The 17,615-nt window shown below is 38.5% G+C and overlaps 1 protein-coding gene across 5 annotated transcripts in view; it reads left to right on the top strand.

The window, feature by feature from the left end:
* ryr2a (ryanodine receptor 2a (cardiac)) overlaps positions 1-17,220 on the top strand; it is a 200,443-nt gene extending 183,223 nt beyond the window's left edge. For all 5 annotated transcript variants that reach the window (XM_023264877.3, XM_035945815.2, XM_055004359.1 and 2 more), the window contains 7 exons: positions 766-912; positions 2,079-2,213; positions 5,513-5,669; positions 7,375-7,439; positions 7,865-7,965; positions 10,590-10,641; positions 13,298-17,220. In XM_023264877.3, coding sequence (XP_023120645.2) covers positions 766-912; positions 2,079-2,213; positions 5,513-5,669; positions 7,375-7,439; positions 7,865-7,965; positions 10,590-10,641; positions 13,298-13,393 — 753 coding nt within the window. In that variant the 3' untranslated portion in view covers positions 13,394-17,220. The remainder of the gene's footprint in view (positions 1-765; positions 913-2,078; positions 2,214-5,512; positions 5,670-7,374; positions 7,440-7,864; positions 7,966-10,589; positions 10,642-13,297) is intronic.
* Positions 17,221-17,615: the final 395 nt, after the last annotated feature.

Below are 17,615 nucleotides of genomic sequence, written 5' to 3'. Positions count from 1 at the left end.
TGATTTTTAATGGAATATCTCCATAGGGGTACAGAGGAACATTTCCAGCAACCATCACTCCTGTGTTCTAATGCTACATTGTGTTAGCTAATGGTGTTGAAAGGCTAATTGATGATTAGAAAACCCTTGTGCAGTTATATTAGCACATGAATAAAAGCATGAGTTTTCCTGGAAAACAGGTAATGGCCTGGGTGACCCCAAACTTTTGAACGGTAGTGTATATAGTTGGTCTGAGTTTTAAAATGTGTATTTTTGGAATATGATACGCTTTATGTGTCAACGGTAAAAAAAAATGCTTCACAAAAACTACAATACAAAGAAAACCAAAAGGGAAAGGAGGGCTCTATTAGCAGGCAAAACCTGCTTCTGATTTTATATGAGCCCATGACTGTCATTTTAAGAGGGACAGCAGAAAAAGGGTGAACCTGTACATAAAAGTCTGTGATTAACATGTTGACTCTGTTTTTGTCTGCACAAATACTAATCTGTACCAATATTTAAAACCCAGGTAAATGTAGCTGCAAACTGAACACTGATCCATGGCATGTCTTCCAGGACTGTTTCCTTCACTTGGACAGCTTCAAACTTAGATTGGTTAACTGTCTTGAACTCGGCTAACTCATAATATTCTCTAATTACATTCATAAAAATGAATGAATGAATAAATAAATAAATAAAAATGTTAAACCAATTTTTCTCACTCAGTCATTTCAGTAGCAACAGACTACAGTTCCCTGAATAACCTGTGTCCTTCCTTTCTGCCAGTCCTTCCTCTATCTGGCCTGGTATATGACCATGTCCATCCTGGGTCACTATAACAACTTCTTCTTTGCTGCCCATCTGCTGGACATCGCCATGGGTTTTAAGACACTGCGCACCATCCTCTCCTCAGTCACACACAACGGCAAACAGGTAAACCGCATACGAATAATATAACTTGCATAGCCGTTGCGAACAATTGCAAATACAGAAGTATACTATTCAGAAATAGCAGGAGCATCTAGTAAATTGCACCTCTCCACACTGTGCATGCATTAATGGCATTTACTGGATCAATAAATAATTGCGGGACTTTTTGTAACATAGTTGACAGGTGTCTTTGTTGACGTTTTTGCTGGTTTCAGGTCTAAAATCAACATGGCCGCCCATAACCAAACACCACATGGTATTTTTACGGAAAGATTCCTCTAAATATTATATATACAACTGAGTAAAATTGAAAGTTATTTATAAAGATATTGTAGTAAACCTGTTGACATGTGATAAATCCACACTACTTTATATTAAATAACTGAAAGTCTTGGAGTCTTGCCAGGCTTTTCTTCAGGAGGAAATGACATCATGTGGAGCAGGTCATGTGATCTGGAATTAACACACTTCCTTGAGATGTGTTTTTGTAATGACTAACTTAGTTGAAAGTGATTTATCGGACACAGATACAATTTGTTATTTTCCATATAAATTTGATATATTACCAAAGAAGAAATATCTGTCATGATTATCTCAACTTAATAAAAAGAACACAATCAAAACAATTTTTGAATGAGCTCATTTTATTATTGTTTAGCTAATTAGGAGGTGGTTGTTATTAAATTCGGACGGTTATTTAGTTGACATTTTAGTGATATCCAGTCATTTTTATTAATAAGTGATTGTTTCCATAATAAATAATGATGGAATTTGTACAGACATGATCATAATGAACATAAAAAACATTAGTTTTTTTTATCTTTTGATAAATGTATGCAGGATATATCCCATGGACTTCAAAAGTCCCTCAATTAGATATTGACCCTACTGGTATTCATTTAGATAAACAATATAAAATGGATTTAAACTGTCTAACTTGAGTTAGATAAGTGAAACAACTATATAAAAAAGAAGCTAATAACAAGTAATCACTTTCTAACTAAGTAATTGATTACAAAAACCCACATGCAACACCCCTGCAGAGATGTTTAATACATACTTGTGTTTAGTCCTGAAAGCAAGAATCAACCAAGAAAATAGATGCTGTACTGGACCTTTTTATTTAGATCCTGCATCACAGCAGTCTTGTCTTGTCTCTTGTTCTCCAGCTGGTGTTAACTGTCGGCCTGCTAGCGGTGGTGGTGTATCTTTACACAGTAGTGGCCTTCAACTTCTTCAGGAAGTTCTACAACAAGAGTGAAGACGGAGAGCTGCCAGACATGAAGTGTGACGACATGTTGACAGTGAGTTAAGAAGTATATTGTACATATCATTGTTGTGAAGTTGCAAACGTTCTAGTCATTATACTTTATATGAATTAAAGGTTTGGTAAACAGCCGGAACTGACTAACTGCGTTACTAGAGAGCATAGATCAGTTAATATCAGGGATGGGTTTAGAGTAACTAACATCCCTGGATGACCTATAGATCTAACAGCAGTCATATTATCATGAAACTAGAGACGGCGCTAGTGTTTCTCATGAATCACTGTTAAATGAATCTAATGCTCTTCTTCAAGCTAGGGATGTTCGTTTCTGATGACATCTTAAAAAAATAAAATGAAATCAGTGCCAAAGACAATAAATATCGTATTTATATTTTTGGTATTGGCATGCATTGTGTATTCAAATAATTTGTCTTGATAAGGGGAAAGGCACCATGTTAATATAGGTGTGAATTCACCCAGGAGCATATTAGGAGCAGAATGTGGTCAAAATACCCAAACCACACTGCTGGGCGGCTGCACAGTTGCTCGGTGGTTAGCACTGTCACCTCACAGCCAGAAGATTCCCGGTTCGCATCCCGGCCTGGAATCTTTCTGCATGGAGCTTCCATGTTCTCCTTGTGCATGCATGGGTTTTCTCCAGGTTCTCCGATTTCCTCTCACAGTCCAAAAACATGCGGAGGTTAATTGGTGCTTCTAAGTTGCCCATAGGTGTGAATGTGAGTGTGATTGTTTGTCTCTATATGTAGCCCTGTGATAGACTGGTGACCTGTCCAGGGTGTCTCCTACCTTCACCCTAAGTCAGCTGGGATAGACTCCAGCCCACCACGACCCTAATGAGGTGTATAGATAATGGATGGATGGACATTGCTGGCATAGTTAGGTTTACACTGTGATATGATCTCAGCATTTGTAAATTAAATCTATATGATGTCACTCACAATCTGAAGAAACAAACCCACCATGCAAGTTTAAAGGTAACTGAACATCTCCTGTTCCTGTTAATTCAAGCAAACCTGACAAAAGCTGCAGGTTGCTGCAGTAGAATTATCCCACCAATAGAAAAGAAAAATCATGGCACGATCATGTTTGACTTTGCAACTATTGAATCTCTTGGCTCTGGGCTGCTGTTCTGGCTGATTATGCCAGTAAAGCCTGTCTCATTGAAACTAGGAAGTATCCAGTGCAGCCTGTAACTAATGAGGGTCCAGCTCCATTTATGGAGAGAGAGTCATGGGTCAGAGCGTTTAGTCTTGACAGCGTTCACCCTCAGGCTCCATCCGAAGTCCAGCTAAGCTACTCTAAGATTCCACAGTCTTTTTTTGTACGTTTCTTTTCCAGGCCTCTGTTAACTTTTCAATAACAGCAACAGTGCGCGTGACATTAACAAAGACAAACTTTATCCTATTAACCTGGGAGCCTTTATCATGATGCATGCTCAATTTAGGATTCCCTTTGGGTGACCACATCTGGCTACATGAAGCCAAGACAACACTGGTGGTTCTCGATAACAGGATGTGCAACACACAACCCCTGGCAAAAATTATGGAATCGCCAGTCTTGGGGGATGTTCGTTCAGTTGTTTATATTTGTAGGAAAAAAAGCAGATCACAGACATGCCACACAACTAAAGTCATTTAAAATGGCAACTTTCTGGCTTTAAGAAACACTGAAAGAAATCAAGAAAAAAAATTGTAGTAGTCAATAACAATTGTTTTTTTTAGATCAAGCAGAGGGAAAAAATTATGGAATCACTCAATTCTGATCAAAAAATTACAGAATCGCCCTGTAAATTTCCATTTCCAAAACTAACTACCTGCATTAGATTAAATCTGCTCTTTAGTCTGTAGTTAAAAAGGAGTGCTCACACCTTGGAGAGCTGTTGCACCAAGCGGATTGGCATGTCTGTGATCTGCTTTTTTTTTTTTTTTTTTACAAAATTAAACAACTGAATGAACATTGGTGATTCCATCATTTTTACCAGGGGTTGTAGAAATGGAAATGTAGGATGATACCAGAATAGATTAGCCATGTAGCATGTTAAATGACATGCATTAAAGTTCCTAGCCATCAGGAATCGAACCAAAGACTCAGTGCTTGAAGGCTTTTGTAACCATGTGATACGTGCTCGAACTAATCGACTGATTTAGCCTGGTTAGAAGTCAGACAGCTTTGACACATAGAAATGAGAAACTGGAGTTAGACCAAAGATGGCTGTTAGCTGACTAATCTCACCTCATGATGCTGCCAGGAAACAGCGATTGCAGTTTTATCATGTATTTTAAACTTCCCCTTTTACATTTATCTGTGTCCTTAATGTATGTCAGCTAGGTACAGAACATAATCATCTACATACAGTCATGTATGTAGAGGTAGCTGGTCTGTGGCAGAGGAAGGGAAGTTTAGTTATAAGGCTGCTTCCTGCTCCAAAGCTGTCTGAAAGTAATACTATATAAGGGCTCTATGGTGTGTGTTTTCTGAGGGTGGAAAGGGGCCTTCTGTCACCCGGAAATTTCAGGACACGCACTCTAATCCCTGTACAGTCAGCCACCCATAACATTCCATAGCGCTGTTCTGTTTCCTATTAAGGGGCCGGGGTGGCATCTCTGCCTGGTCTACAGTAGAACAAGGTGACAGGGGCTTAGTGGAGGGACGGACTGGTGAACGGCCACTTTTCTCCTCCTTTTTGTGAATAAATCCCTTAGAATAACACTCACCGTTGAAAGAGATAATCTGAGCTGATCTCTCCTTCCTGTTCACTTGATCTTAGCCTTCATCTTTCTCTCTGTGTACTGAGGTTTTACTGTCTTCTACCCTTCTGTCCTTCTGCTCAGTCGATTTCTGTCTGGTTTTTCTTTCTGATTATCTTTACAGTTTTACCACAATCCTTCTTTGAACCTGCTGTGTCTAAAAAAAAGTAGCAGATTTTTGGAATTTGTTTATGAAAATGCACAGGACATCCTAACTGCTGACGTTTCCTCACTAATATATGTTTCTGTTTGCATTTCTCTCCTGCAGTTAGTTTTATTACTGTCCTACCAGTCTGTATAATCTGTACAACTACTACTGTACATTTAACTTGATTCTAAATACATGATTATTATTTTTTATGGGAAATTGAGGCATTTTGTTCCATGATTTTAAAATATTATTTCCATTTACACCAAAAACTCAGTTTGCTAAGTTCATTGCAATTTTTTGGAGAAGCTTCTGTATCAGTAGTCTGTGTGATCGGTCTGTAGTAATCAGGACTGGTTAGATTTTCCCTTTCTCACCTTCTCTCTCCCCGTTCTGTGTGTCTGTCACTCTCTTCCCTAGTGCTACATGTTCCACATGTATGTAGGTGTGCGAGCTGGAGGAGGTATAGGTGACCAGATCGAGGACCCAGCAGGGGACGAGTATGAGATCTATCGCATTATCTTTGACATCACCTTCTTCTTCTTTGTCATTGTAATCCTCCTGGCCATCATCCAGGGTACGCACACACACATACACAACTGTTGGTAGTTTCATATTATGAGGAAATATATTAGGGCTGGCCCGAATAGTAATTTCTGGGCTCCGGATATTCGGCCCTGATTAATGAAGAATATCCAAATGGCGTCCGACGGCGGACGGACGGACGGAACATAACAGAATGGAGCGAGCTGCACATTACGATCAGCGCAAATTGACGAGCTAAATACTGATCGTGCGACATCGTCCAACAGGGGGGAGGGGGATCCGAATATGCGGATCTCAAAATAAATATTTGGATACCGCCGTATCGACCGAATATTCGGATATCCGGATATTCAGGTCCAGCCCTAAAATATACATGCTGAATTATCAATAACAATAAACTACAATTAGAGGTGACGACCACTCAGAGCAACAAAGATCTGGGTGGACAGCACCCACCCAGGCCAGCAGCTATTCAACCTGTTTCCATCAGGGAAGACACTCAGATCCTCAAAATGCAGGACAAACAGGCTGAGAAACAGCTTTTTCCTGTCAAATCAGACTGCTGAATTCAAAACGCCTAAAAACCTGAATGCACAGTGTCACTTTTAATGGTTCTAATGCTGCTTACGTGCAGTTTCCTGACCATATTTATTCAACTTTATTGGTTTTTATTTCATTTCATTTACCTCCCACATTGTATATATCTTGCCTCTTTTACATATATTGTCATTTTTAATATTGTCTTGTGTTATATGTACATTTAATTTTATTATTTAATGTTGTTATTTTATTTCTTATTGCTTGTTATCAGTGCACTGTCCAGTGGCAGCTATTTATATTTTCGTCATGCCCCCATGTATGATGACAATAAAGCTATGCTATTCTATGCAATAAACAATTAGAATATTATTTTTCTGCAAATTAAATAAGTGTGTAGACAGTTTTTTAATGTTAATATCTATGTGGCATTCAAATTCAGATTACCTTGTAGAAAGCCCTAGTTGTGGGGAAACTAGGAGCTTTACAACTGTGAAAACATGCATTTTGTCCATATCAAAATGGGATTAGAGTTTTGTTTCACATAGCATAAATGAAATCTTGATTATTGCTATTATAACAAGAAAAGAACTCAGAGAACACAGTACTCCACCAAAGCTGCTCAGTCGTATGATTTCTTTAAAGATTATCACTGATGATCTTTAAAAATCTGTGAGCCTCAGCGGTGGATTTGTAGTAGGATCATAATCATGTCATCAGCAAACAGCTGATGTAGTGTTCACTTGTTGTCATAGTTGCAGTGACGCTGTGCCACTATCTCTCAATGATACAGAAATCTTTAACAAATCCGGGGATCCAGACTATAAGCTGCATCACTGCCAAAATCTAATTACTTGGTCTTTGTGTCATTTCTGACCTTCTCTGAAAATTTCATCCAAATCCGTTAGTCCATTTTTGAGTAATGTTGCTAACAGACAGACAAACCAATGGCGATCATCAAGTAACTCCGACACGTTCCTTGATGGGCTAATAATGTGGAAATATAATGACACCACCCCATTAGGGTGCATCATTCTATCATATAGCCTACTGGTAGATAAAACAGTTACTTCTGAGCTTCACATGGTAAAGTGGCAAATAAATGAGTTCAATAAAACAAACTGTGAGGACTTGAATGCTAGCAAAATTGCGGACCAAGCTGTTTAACATCCATACCTACGTGCTCTGTGAATTTCTAGGGCTGATCATTGATGCTTTTGGAGAACTGAGGGACCAGCAGGAACAAGTGAAAGAAGACATGGAGGTGAAAAAATACACACAAATTAAAACAATTTACTTGTTATACTTGTATAATACGTATAATGCTACAAATTCTACAAATTCTGGGAATACACAATTCCAGGTTTTTCTAAAATAGTGTTACATTCAAACCGACCACTCAGTAAGGAAAGAATGGTTTTACCTTGCTGACCATTCTTTCCTTATTGAGTTGTCGGTTTAAAAGTAACACTGTTTTATAGTAAGAAACGACAAAATGAACATAATCCAACTATTCCAGGTTTTTGTCACTGCATCATACAGCCCCACATTGCCGTCACGTCTTGGGCATTTACTTGATTGTTCATTCACACAGACGGAAGCTGCAGTTTAACCCCCAACAGCAGTCAGAGATGAAGGCTAAATGTTGAGTCATCACCATCACTTAACACTCTCATGTTTTTCTTACAGACCAAGTGCTTTATCTGTGGAATAGGCAACGACTACTTTGACACAGTGCCACATGGCTTTGAAACGCACACGCTACAGGAGCACAACTTAGCCAACTACCTGTGAGTACATCTGGAGTTTGTCTTTGTATTCTTGCAGCTCTTACATGGTGCCAAGTAGTCCCTGAAAAGCAGGAACTAGATTCTTCAGTTTTCTTCAGTATAGCTGAGCCAATTCACCAACATATGATGTTTGTAAGAACCAAAAAAATGTTGGACTACTGTTGATCTTGGCGACATCCAATTATTTAAACACTAGTCTTGCTGTTTGAGGTTTTATCGGCTCCCTTATTCCAGGTTTTTGAACTGATCCTGCCTCCCCAGTAGCACCACAACTCATTGTTGGAGTTATAGGCCAGTTCTCGGGACTGGGGAGCCACAGCTACTAAACCAGGCCAAAGTTATTTTCATTCATGGCTTGAAGGCATTTTCACCCATGTGGTTTGGGCATTAAGGGGCAAAATGACAGCTAAGCTTTAGTCTATAGCCATGAACATGCCGGTGCACAGGCCAGAGACCCATTTCAAAGTGACCTTGTGTTTTTTTCTTAATTTTTCTCCACTATAGAGGCACATCTTAGCACCTCAGAAAATTATAAGTAGATAGATTTTTTTTCAAATTTAAATGTTATTAACTTGTGAAATGCAGAATACTCTTTTTGTTTTTAAAGTTTATTGCCTGTTTTGTGGTTATTTTTCATGTAGAACATAGATAGATGGATACATAGATAGATAGATAGATGGATAGATAGCTTTATTATCTATTCCAAGTAAAAACAGAAGTTCATCTTTTGTCATGGCTTGAAAACTCCTCACACATCAAAAACACAGTACAGTCTATTAAGTCAAGGTCTTGGAAAGCATCTGTGAAAGGCTTAATGCTCAAATTTAACCTCAGCTGGTGGCAGAGATCTCTTCTAAAATAAAGATGTACTACTCTGATAAATATTGGGCACAAGTTCCTTTGCACCTTTGTACTTTAAGAGTGACTTCAAATATGATTCAACCATGATGGAAATGGCTGTTAGGACTTACAACAGGGTGGATCACAAAGCAAAGACGTGCAGTTTCCAGATTTTTTACTGAACTATCGAGGGACTCTAATGTTTGAACTGCATTAAATCAATGAAAGGGACACTGATTGTATGGTCATTTATGGCAGTTTTACACCCTACATGAAAATATTAAAAAATGAAATATATTTCTGTCTTTCTCCATCTTCTTTTGTTATCATCGCTCCTTCTAAGTCAGTCACAAATACTGCAGAATCACTCGGTCACAATGATTTAAATGTACTGTGACTGTTTTGCATAATCATTAGAACTGTTTGTTTCAAGGACAGAAAAAAGATGGTGCCTAAAAGCACTTATACCACTAATCTAAAACTAATAAAGGCATGAAATAAAAAGGAAAAATACTTTACTAATTGCAATTATTTTCATGACAATTAATCATCACCTTAAATTTCATGATCAGCAAAGACCTACTGTAGTTGTCATGGGTGACTATATGGATTAATATATAATTGAGGGACTTTTGAAGTCCATGGGATAAATCTTGCATACATTTTTATTAAAAGTAAAAAAAATAAATAAAATGTTTTATGTTCATTATGATCATGTCTTTCCAAATTCCATAATTATTATAATTACAGATGACTGGATATGACTAAAATGTCAAGTAAATAACCATCAGAATTTAATAACAACCACCTTCTAATTAGCTAAACAATAATAAAATCAGCTTATTCAAAAATTTTGATTTTGTTCTTTTTATTAAGTTGAGATAATCATGACAGATGTTTCTTTTTTGGCAATATATCAAATTTTATATGCAAAATAACAAATTGTATCTGTGTCTGAGGAATCACCTTCAGCTAAGTTACCCATTACAAAAACACCTCTCAAGGAAGTGTGTTAATTCCAGATCACATGACCTGCTCCACATGATGTCATTTCCTCCTGAAGACTGGCAAGACTTCAAGACTTTCTGAGTTATTTAATATAAAGTAGTGTGTGAGTCAAGTGTGAATTTATCACGTCAACAGATTTACTACAATATCTTTATGAATAACTTTCAATTTCAGTTTACTCAATTGTATATATAATATTTCAAGAGAATCTTTCTGTAAAAATGCCATGTGGTGTTTGGTTATAGGCGGCCATGTTGATTTTAGGCCTGAAAGCAGCAAAAATATCGACTATGTTACAAAAAGTCCTACAATTGTATATTGAATCATCCTGAACCATATTCTCCAAACGTGTCTGCTCTATGATGCTGGAGTTGGCTGTCCTTTGAGACACTGGTAGAACTGAGGAAACACATTTCAGAACAGGACTGGTTGGCTCAAGGACTGCACACAAAACTCCTCGGGTAGCTGCCACATTTTTCTTGTCCTTCTCACTAAAAATAGGAAAAGACGGAAAGTGAGGCTTTCACATTTGGAACTACAGTTAGTATTACGGTGATGTTTTCTTCCAAGTCCATTTTCTGTCATTTGTGTATTTCTTTCTTTGCTGAAAAGATGGCAAAGACTCCAACGTGGAAATGTTACAACTCAGATATTAAAAGTGTTCGATTTAATTAGCTTACACACTGCTAGCACTGACTGTGCATGTGGCTGTAATGTGTGATAATGATGTCAGTGGATATGTTTTTTGAATACCTATGTATGTGTTTGTGTTTCAGATTCTTTGTGATGTATCTCATCAACAAAGATGAAACAGAGCACACAGGCCAGGTAACCAGCTCCTTTCCCTTTGGTCTCAGTATATTCACACACATCACTTTGATACTTGTGTTCAGTAGAGTTCAGCTTCAAAGGCTTTCAGTGTTTCTGATGCTTGCATTGTTAGAGCTTCAGTATGCTTCAAAGTTCTCACCACATCTTCTGATAACATCTTAAATATATACCAAATAAACTGCTGTTTGTTTGTCTTTCTGTCAAAAAAGTTACTTAAAAACTGCTGAGCTGAATATGATTTAACTTGATGCAGAGGTGGAACTGGGCACAGGAAGAACCCAATAAATATTGGTGTGGATCTGGACCACGTTCGCTTATTTATCTAGTAGAGAATTGGTCTTGGCAGAGGATGTGCTGTCCGAGTGCCTTTGTGGTTGAATAATGGAATCGACGAGCAGGACTTTGTCTCACATTTTACTGCATTCACTTCAACATTGGAAACTGGCCTGAGAGGTGTTTGATCATAGTTTTTTAAGCTGCCTGTGAAATGAATCTATCACTGTCTGATTCTTTTAGTAAATTCATGGTATATCTCCTAACTTCATGAAATAAAGTATCTATCTCTCTATGGTAGTAAAAGTCGACAAGAAAAGGACGCAGCCCTCCACCAAGACTGCTCAGTCATTGTATCATTTCCGACGGCTGAAATCTTGAAAAAATTCATGGCAGAAATTACAGCACCATAGAATGTGACCATTTAATATAGCTGTACCCACAAACAAAATGCCCTTGCGCTGAGCACAGGCATGTGTTATGCATGTGCACGTTATGTACGGATACCAAATCGCGTGACCTAAATACGTAGCGGGCGGCGGGAATTGGTGGGACTTAGAGACACCTCACAAAGCAAAGCATATATGTATGTATATATATATATATACATATATATGTATATGTATGTGTGTATATATATATATATATGTATGTGTGTATATATATATGTATATATATGTGTATATATATATATATACACACACACATATATATTTGTGTATATATGTGTATATATATGTGTATATATATGTGTGTATATATATGTGTGTGTGTGTGTATATATATATACATATATATACACACACACACACACACACACACACACACATATATGTATATATATGTATATATATATACATATATGTGTGTATGTGTAATATATAAATATGACAGGTAGTGCAAAACAGCAGCATATGTGTACAACAACGAACATTTCAGTAGCCTACCTACACTCTCTTCATGTTATGTGCCAGGAAGATGAGCATATCTACATTTTCGGCAAGAGTGAACTCCTGGTTTTGTTCACAATAATAATAATAATAATAATAATAATAATAATAAATTTTATTTATAAAGCGCTTTTCCAAAAACTCAAAGACGCTGTACATAAAATACAATAAGATAAAACAAAACTGTTAATTAAAATCAATAGATAGTAAAACAAGTTCAAGATAAAATACAGAATCACTTAAGGAAAGCAGACAATGTAGCCAGCCTTTGAGAAAATGCGCTCTGACTTGGTGGAAGTGGCCGTAACGCACAGGCAGTATTTGGCTGCTAATGATAGTTTAAGATAGCGGTCACAGTATTGTTTCCACCATCTAAGTTGGCCAGACTGCACTCAAGTAGAGTCCACCAAATACTGCTCCATCTCTCGCTTGGCACTTTGATCTTGCTCCTCAGGGTGTTCATCATCAGAGTCCGACAGCATTAGCATGGATATCTCCATCTTTGGCATTTTGTCTTCTGTTTACAAATGCGGGCGAAGTGAGGCGTGACGTCAGAGCTGGTAGGTCCGCGTGATACAGCCAGCCAACTGGCCAATCAAAAGTAACGCTGACCCCAGAGGTCACAATAGTCCACAAGACTGACGTATACCAATACATAATGACAGTAAAGCAGCTACTCGGTGGTAGCAACGATGGGGGTGGGGGTGGGCATCGACCGATATTTGGATATTCGGGTCCAGCCCTAGCTATCTCGCAATGATACAAAAATTTTTACCAAATTCGTGGATACAGACTATAAGCCCCATCACTGCCAAAATCGAATTACTTGGTCCTTGTGTCATTTCTGACCTTCCCTGAAAATTTCATCCAAATCCCTTAGTCTGTTTTTGAGTAATGTTGGGAACAGACAGACAGACAGACAGACAAACCAACGCCAGTCGTCACATAACTCCGCCACATTCCTTGACAGAGTAAGTAGTCTCTTTCTCATAGGAGTAAAAAGGAAACCAATGATTTCTACACATGGAGTCAAATACAGGCAGCAGTGAGTTGCTGTAGTGTTTATCTGATCCCTGATCAGTTCACTGAAGGATCTGTTTGAATCAGAGACTAGAGTGAGTTGACGTGTCCAAATCATCAGAGGAAGAAATATTTAACTGAATTTACATCACCCAGTGAACCTTGAAGATAATAAGACTTTTGTCTGATTTATAATTCATGAGTACGATTCAATCAAATGCCTTTAAGTTAGACTGTGGGACCAGGCAGAAGTACTTAGGATGTCATCATACAACATGATTGATTTGAAGCACTCTGAAGCCTTTAATGGGTCAATATTTGAAGCTTACATTGCTCTAAGTGGGTTTAGTAGACACTAAACAAGGCACACGTAAAGTAAGCCCTTCCTACCTCCCCCATCTGTTTTTAAGGAGTCTTACGTCTGGAAGATGTACCAGGAGCGTTGCTGGGAGTTTTTCCCTGCAGGGGACTGTTTCCGGAAACAGTACGAGGATCAACTCAACTGACCCATTCTCTAAGCAACAGACTCTTCAAGGCCCTCTGCAGCCATCTTCCCTGTGCTTGACCCTCGAAGCTTTCACAGCCCCCTGTTCTACCAAACAACAGGTTCTGCTGTCCGATCCACTTCCCACTCCAGGAAGAACCCAGATGTCCAGCCTTCTCTACAGGCCCCGCCCTGAGCCGTCCTCATCCAGTCAGCCAGCTCGCCAGCTCCGCCCCAACCTCCACCACACTTTGGAATGCTTCTAAGACCTTGTACATAGAAAATATCAAATAATAATGCTGTACAATATGTGACTGGTGGAACGCCAAGGTTTTTGGCTCGGATTATGACTTCTTTGCTCCATTTTATTCTACATTTACACAGTAACAACACAGTAACATACAGTAATACAGTAACAAGCAAAAAATACGACGGAATGATGGGGCAAGGGAAAAAGGAGACCCAAAGATGAGAGTTGAAGAGAATTCTTCTTCTAAGTTTTTCAGGACAATGACCGATAGAGAGCAGACATTAGTATGGTGATGTTTACGACTTTTCATGTGTACAATGCACGCTTGCATGTAGGTGCAGGGGGTGGACACGAAACAAACATCTGGACGATCTCTTCCTAATCCAGAGCAGCGGCGCTACAAGAATCCAGACTGTTCAGAGGCTTACATGCTCAGCTTTTGCTGAGACTGGCAAAGAGGTGCTGATCTGATTTTGAATTTGTGGTACATTTAAAGTGGGAAACTCAAAACGAACGCCTCTGTGGCTCAACAGAAACGTAACGTTCTTCACAACTAGAGCAGTTGTACTGGATTGAATGGAAGCACAGTTTAGACGTCGTTGTGTCCACACCCTGCACATGCCAACACTGTGTGTGAAGGGCTCCTTAACTAAGTATCACATTGCTAGCAACATGATTATCAAGTCCATTTTGTTCCAGTAGGTCTGAGCAACCTGGAGACTCAGCCAAAGCATGGACAGGTCATAGTCCTCCATCTGCATACAATCTACAGAAATAAATATATGTCCCCCAAATTGTGCTTGCAAAATGGCTGAATCTATTATTCACATTTTTTGGTAAATGATCTTTAATTATTAATTTATTTTTGTTTATTTCATGTTTTGCTCCAGCAGCAGCAGCATGGCCTAACAGATGTCTGCTGCTCATGTTGTCCTGAGGACAGTCACGCTACTTTATGTCTTCACTGATCAGACGCCACCATTCAGATAAACTTCCTCTGTTCAGTCCAACTACTGGTCAAAACTCAGTCAGCTCTGTCAGTTCAGACAAACTCTTCATCATTATGCCATGTGAGAAACATCTCTAGGTGCAACTGGTAGAGCTTTTAGACTGTATTTTTAAAATTTATTTAATTACGGCTCTGTAACGTCTTCATGAAATCCTGTTGTTTTCTGAAAAGCAATACCAAAGCAGCAAAAAGTGATTTGTTTTAGAACCTAACAGCTGCAGACAAGCTAAGTGTGTGCATGTTAAGTTTAGAGAAATAATGAGCCTGAAGGGAGCAATCCGATATGTTTCCTGAAGTGGAAATGCACAGCAGGGGGAGGGAGGCGGGAGGAGACAGTGCCTTACTAAGCTGGGGTGGAGCTTCATGAGCTGTAGGAGGACAGAAGGACGTCGGTGTGAAAACTGACGAGAACATCAGATGCTGGGGTCAGATTATTTCAGAGAGGAATATGCCTTGTGTGTGAGAGCACTGTAGGGAAGTGCAAAAAGAGATGGAGGACTTTGTTTTAGAAATATGACTGGCAGTTTGGGAGCAGAAGTACCCACAATTTGAATGACTTCAAATTTCAGTCATGTTTGCTTTATAGATTATGTACGCCACCAATCTGCACACGTCTAAAAGATGAAAGAAGCACACTAGTTAACATTATACCTGCATCTTTAGAGAAACATCATTTTGATGTTAAAACTGCAGCCCTGCAATAAATCCATCCTTCATGAAGCGATCACTTGCTGTGTTAGAGTTTCATCTTTACCATCATTTTGGAGGCTGCAGTTTGTGCTACTTTTAAATTGTCTCACCCTATAACTGAAGTAATATTTATTCCACCTTCAATGATATAAATGGAGCGGAGAAAAACAATATTATTGGTAATCAAATAGAGCCTATATGGTGGGATTTATTGCAGGACTGTGTGATGGTACTACTTTAGTTGGTGCACCTAACAACCTGACATACATTATAAATCATATAAAGCCATGTAACATGCTGCATAAACGGTTTTTGTAACGTTTAACAGTATTTCAGTGCTGCCATACCATCCTTCAAGATGGACTCATGTTAGGTCAGATTTAGTTTACATTCTGTCTCAACTTCAAGAGGCAGGAACCAGTGATGCATTACAATGTGTTGGATTGACGGGTCACTTTTCTTCAGTCTTGTTTTGTGATTGCTCCACACCTCAGTGCAATGCAGTAAATAAACTTCCATTGAACAGATTTCATGGAATAAAAAGTTTGGAGATGCAGGATTTTTAGCTGGAATGCAGAAAGGCAAAATGAATGTTAAGGTCAGAAACCGAATAAGTTGTTCAAAACATACAGCATCTTTTAAATATTTTACTTTCATTCCTCAGTTCTAGAAGAGTGTGTTGATTGAATGGATGCTTAGAGCTGGCAAATAGTCAACAAATCATTCTCCTCACGAACAAACGCTCATCCGAGGTCTTTTATTTTGTGATGAATTCATGCAATACAGCGACTAGTTACTCTTTTTGTGTAGACATTCTCCAAAAAAAAAATATCAGAAAAATGCCATTGCATGTTTAATATTGGGGATTAGTGAACAATTATAACAAAGATACTAAATCTATGCCACCTGTAAATTGTTTAATAGGATCATTTAAGATGAACTAAGATCTATGTGATATTGTATTTAAGTGTTGTGGGCTTCATTGTAACTTTTCAAGTCATTTTGCCACAACTGCATCCATTTTTAAGAAGAAAAGAGGAAGAAAAACCCATCTTTGTTTTACTATACTATGACTAAAAGGTTTGTTTAAGTATCATTTGGTTATAAGCTCAAGCAATAGCTCTTCAGGATGTGTATGGGAGACGACTGGCCATTGTAAATCGCAAAACAAACGCAGGACAAACAAAAGCTTGCTTCACTTTGTCTCAGAGTTCAGCAGCGATGAAATAGCATCAAATTCTTCCAACCGTAAGCTGCTGTTTGAAGACCCAAAGTGTATAACGTTAAATAAAGTAACTTACAGTGTGATGCAGTTAGCCATAGAGGGTCACAACCTCATGTTTGCTGAAAATGTGTCGCGGCCTGTAAATCAAGTTCAACATAGAATTAGCTTTTTAAAGAAAAAAAAAAGAAGTCGTGGGGGTGGAGGATGTTTCTATTTTGTTGTTGCTGTTGTGTTCCAGCTGCCACTAGGGGCCGCTAAAGAGCCATGCTTACTGATGCACCTTTAAGTGAGTGACCATGCATGCACGATGTCCATTTAGTACTGATGACTGTATGATAAGACGGTGGATGTTACAACTGCTACCAGCCGGTGTGAGTATGATGAATATTGCAATGTCCCCTTTGTACCATGCTGATGTCAGGCCTCTTTTTAAAAACTATTTCAGAGTGAATAATGTCATTACTAAGTGGTATATTGGTCATACGAAATGAGTATTTTCCATATTTATCATGAAAGGGGCATGTTTAGTTTTCCACACAGTAGTCCATCATGTAGACTTTTGAGTAGGCTATCGCTGCTTCTGAGGAAGAAATGTGTAAAGAGGGACTGAGTCTATGAGTAATGAATGGATTTGCATGATTTTTAAAATAAAATGTTATTTATTAACTTGTGAAATGTAGAATATTCTTTTTGTTTTTAAAGTTTATTGTCTGTTTTGTGGTTCTTTTTTAGATAGATAGATAGATAGATAGATAGATAGATAGATAGATAGATAGATACTTTATTAAGCTCCCTTCAGGTTGGGGGCGGGGAGTTGCTTTCCCAAGTGAAGGAGTTCAAGTATCTCAGGATCTTGTTCACAAGTGATGGGAAAATGGAGCGAGAGATGGCCAGATGGATTGGTGCGGCGTCAGCAGTAATGTGGGCGTTGCATCGAACCGTCTCAATTTACCGGTCCATCTACAGTCATGGACGAAACTATTGGCACCCCTGGCATTTTTACAGAAAATACAGAATATCTCCCAGAAATTGTTGCAATTACAAATGTTTTTGGTACACGTGTTGATGTA

Source organism: Amphiprion ocellaris, chromosome 18 (genome assembly GCF_022539595.1).
Source record: "Amphiprion ocellaris isolate individual 3 ecotype Okinawa chromosome 18, ASM2253959v1, whole genome shotgun sequence".
Classification (NCBI taxonomy): Eukaryota; Metazoa; Chordata; class Actinopteri; family Pomacentridae; genus Amphiprion; species Amphiprion ocellaris.
Note: the sequence above shows the minus strand (reverse complement) of the source record. Positions and strands in the feature narration are given on the sequence as shown.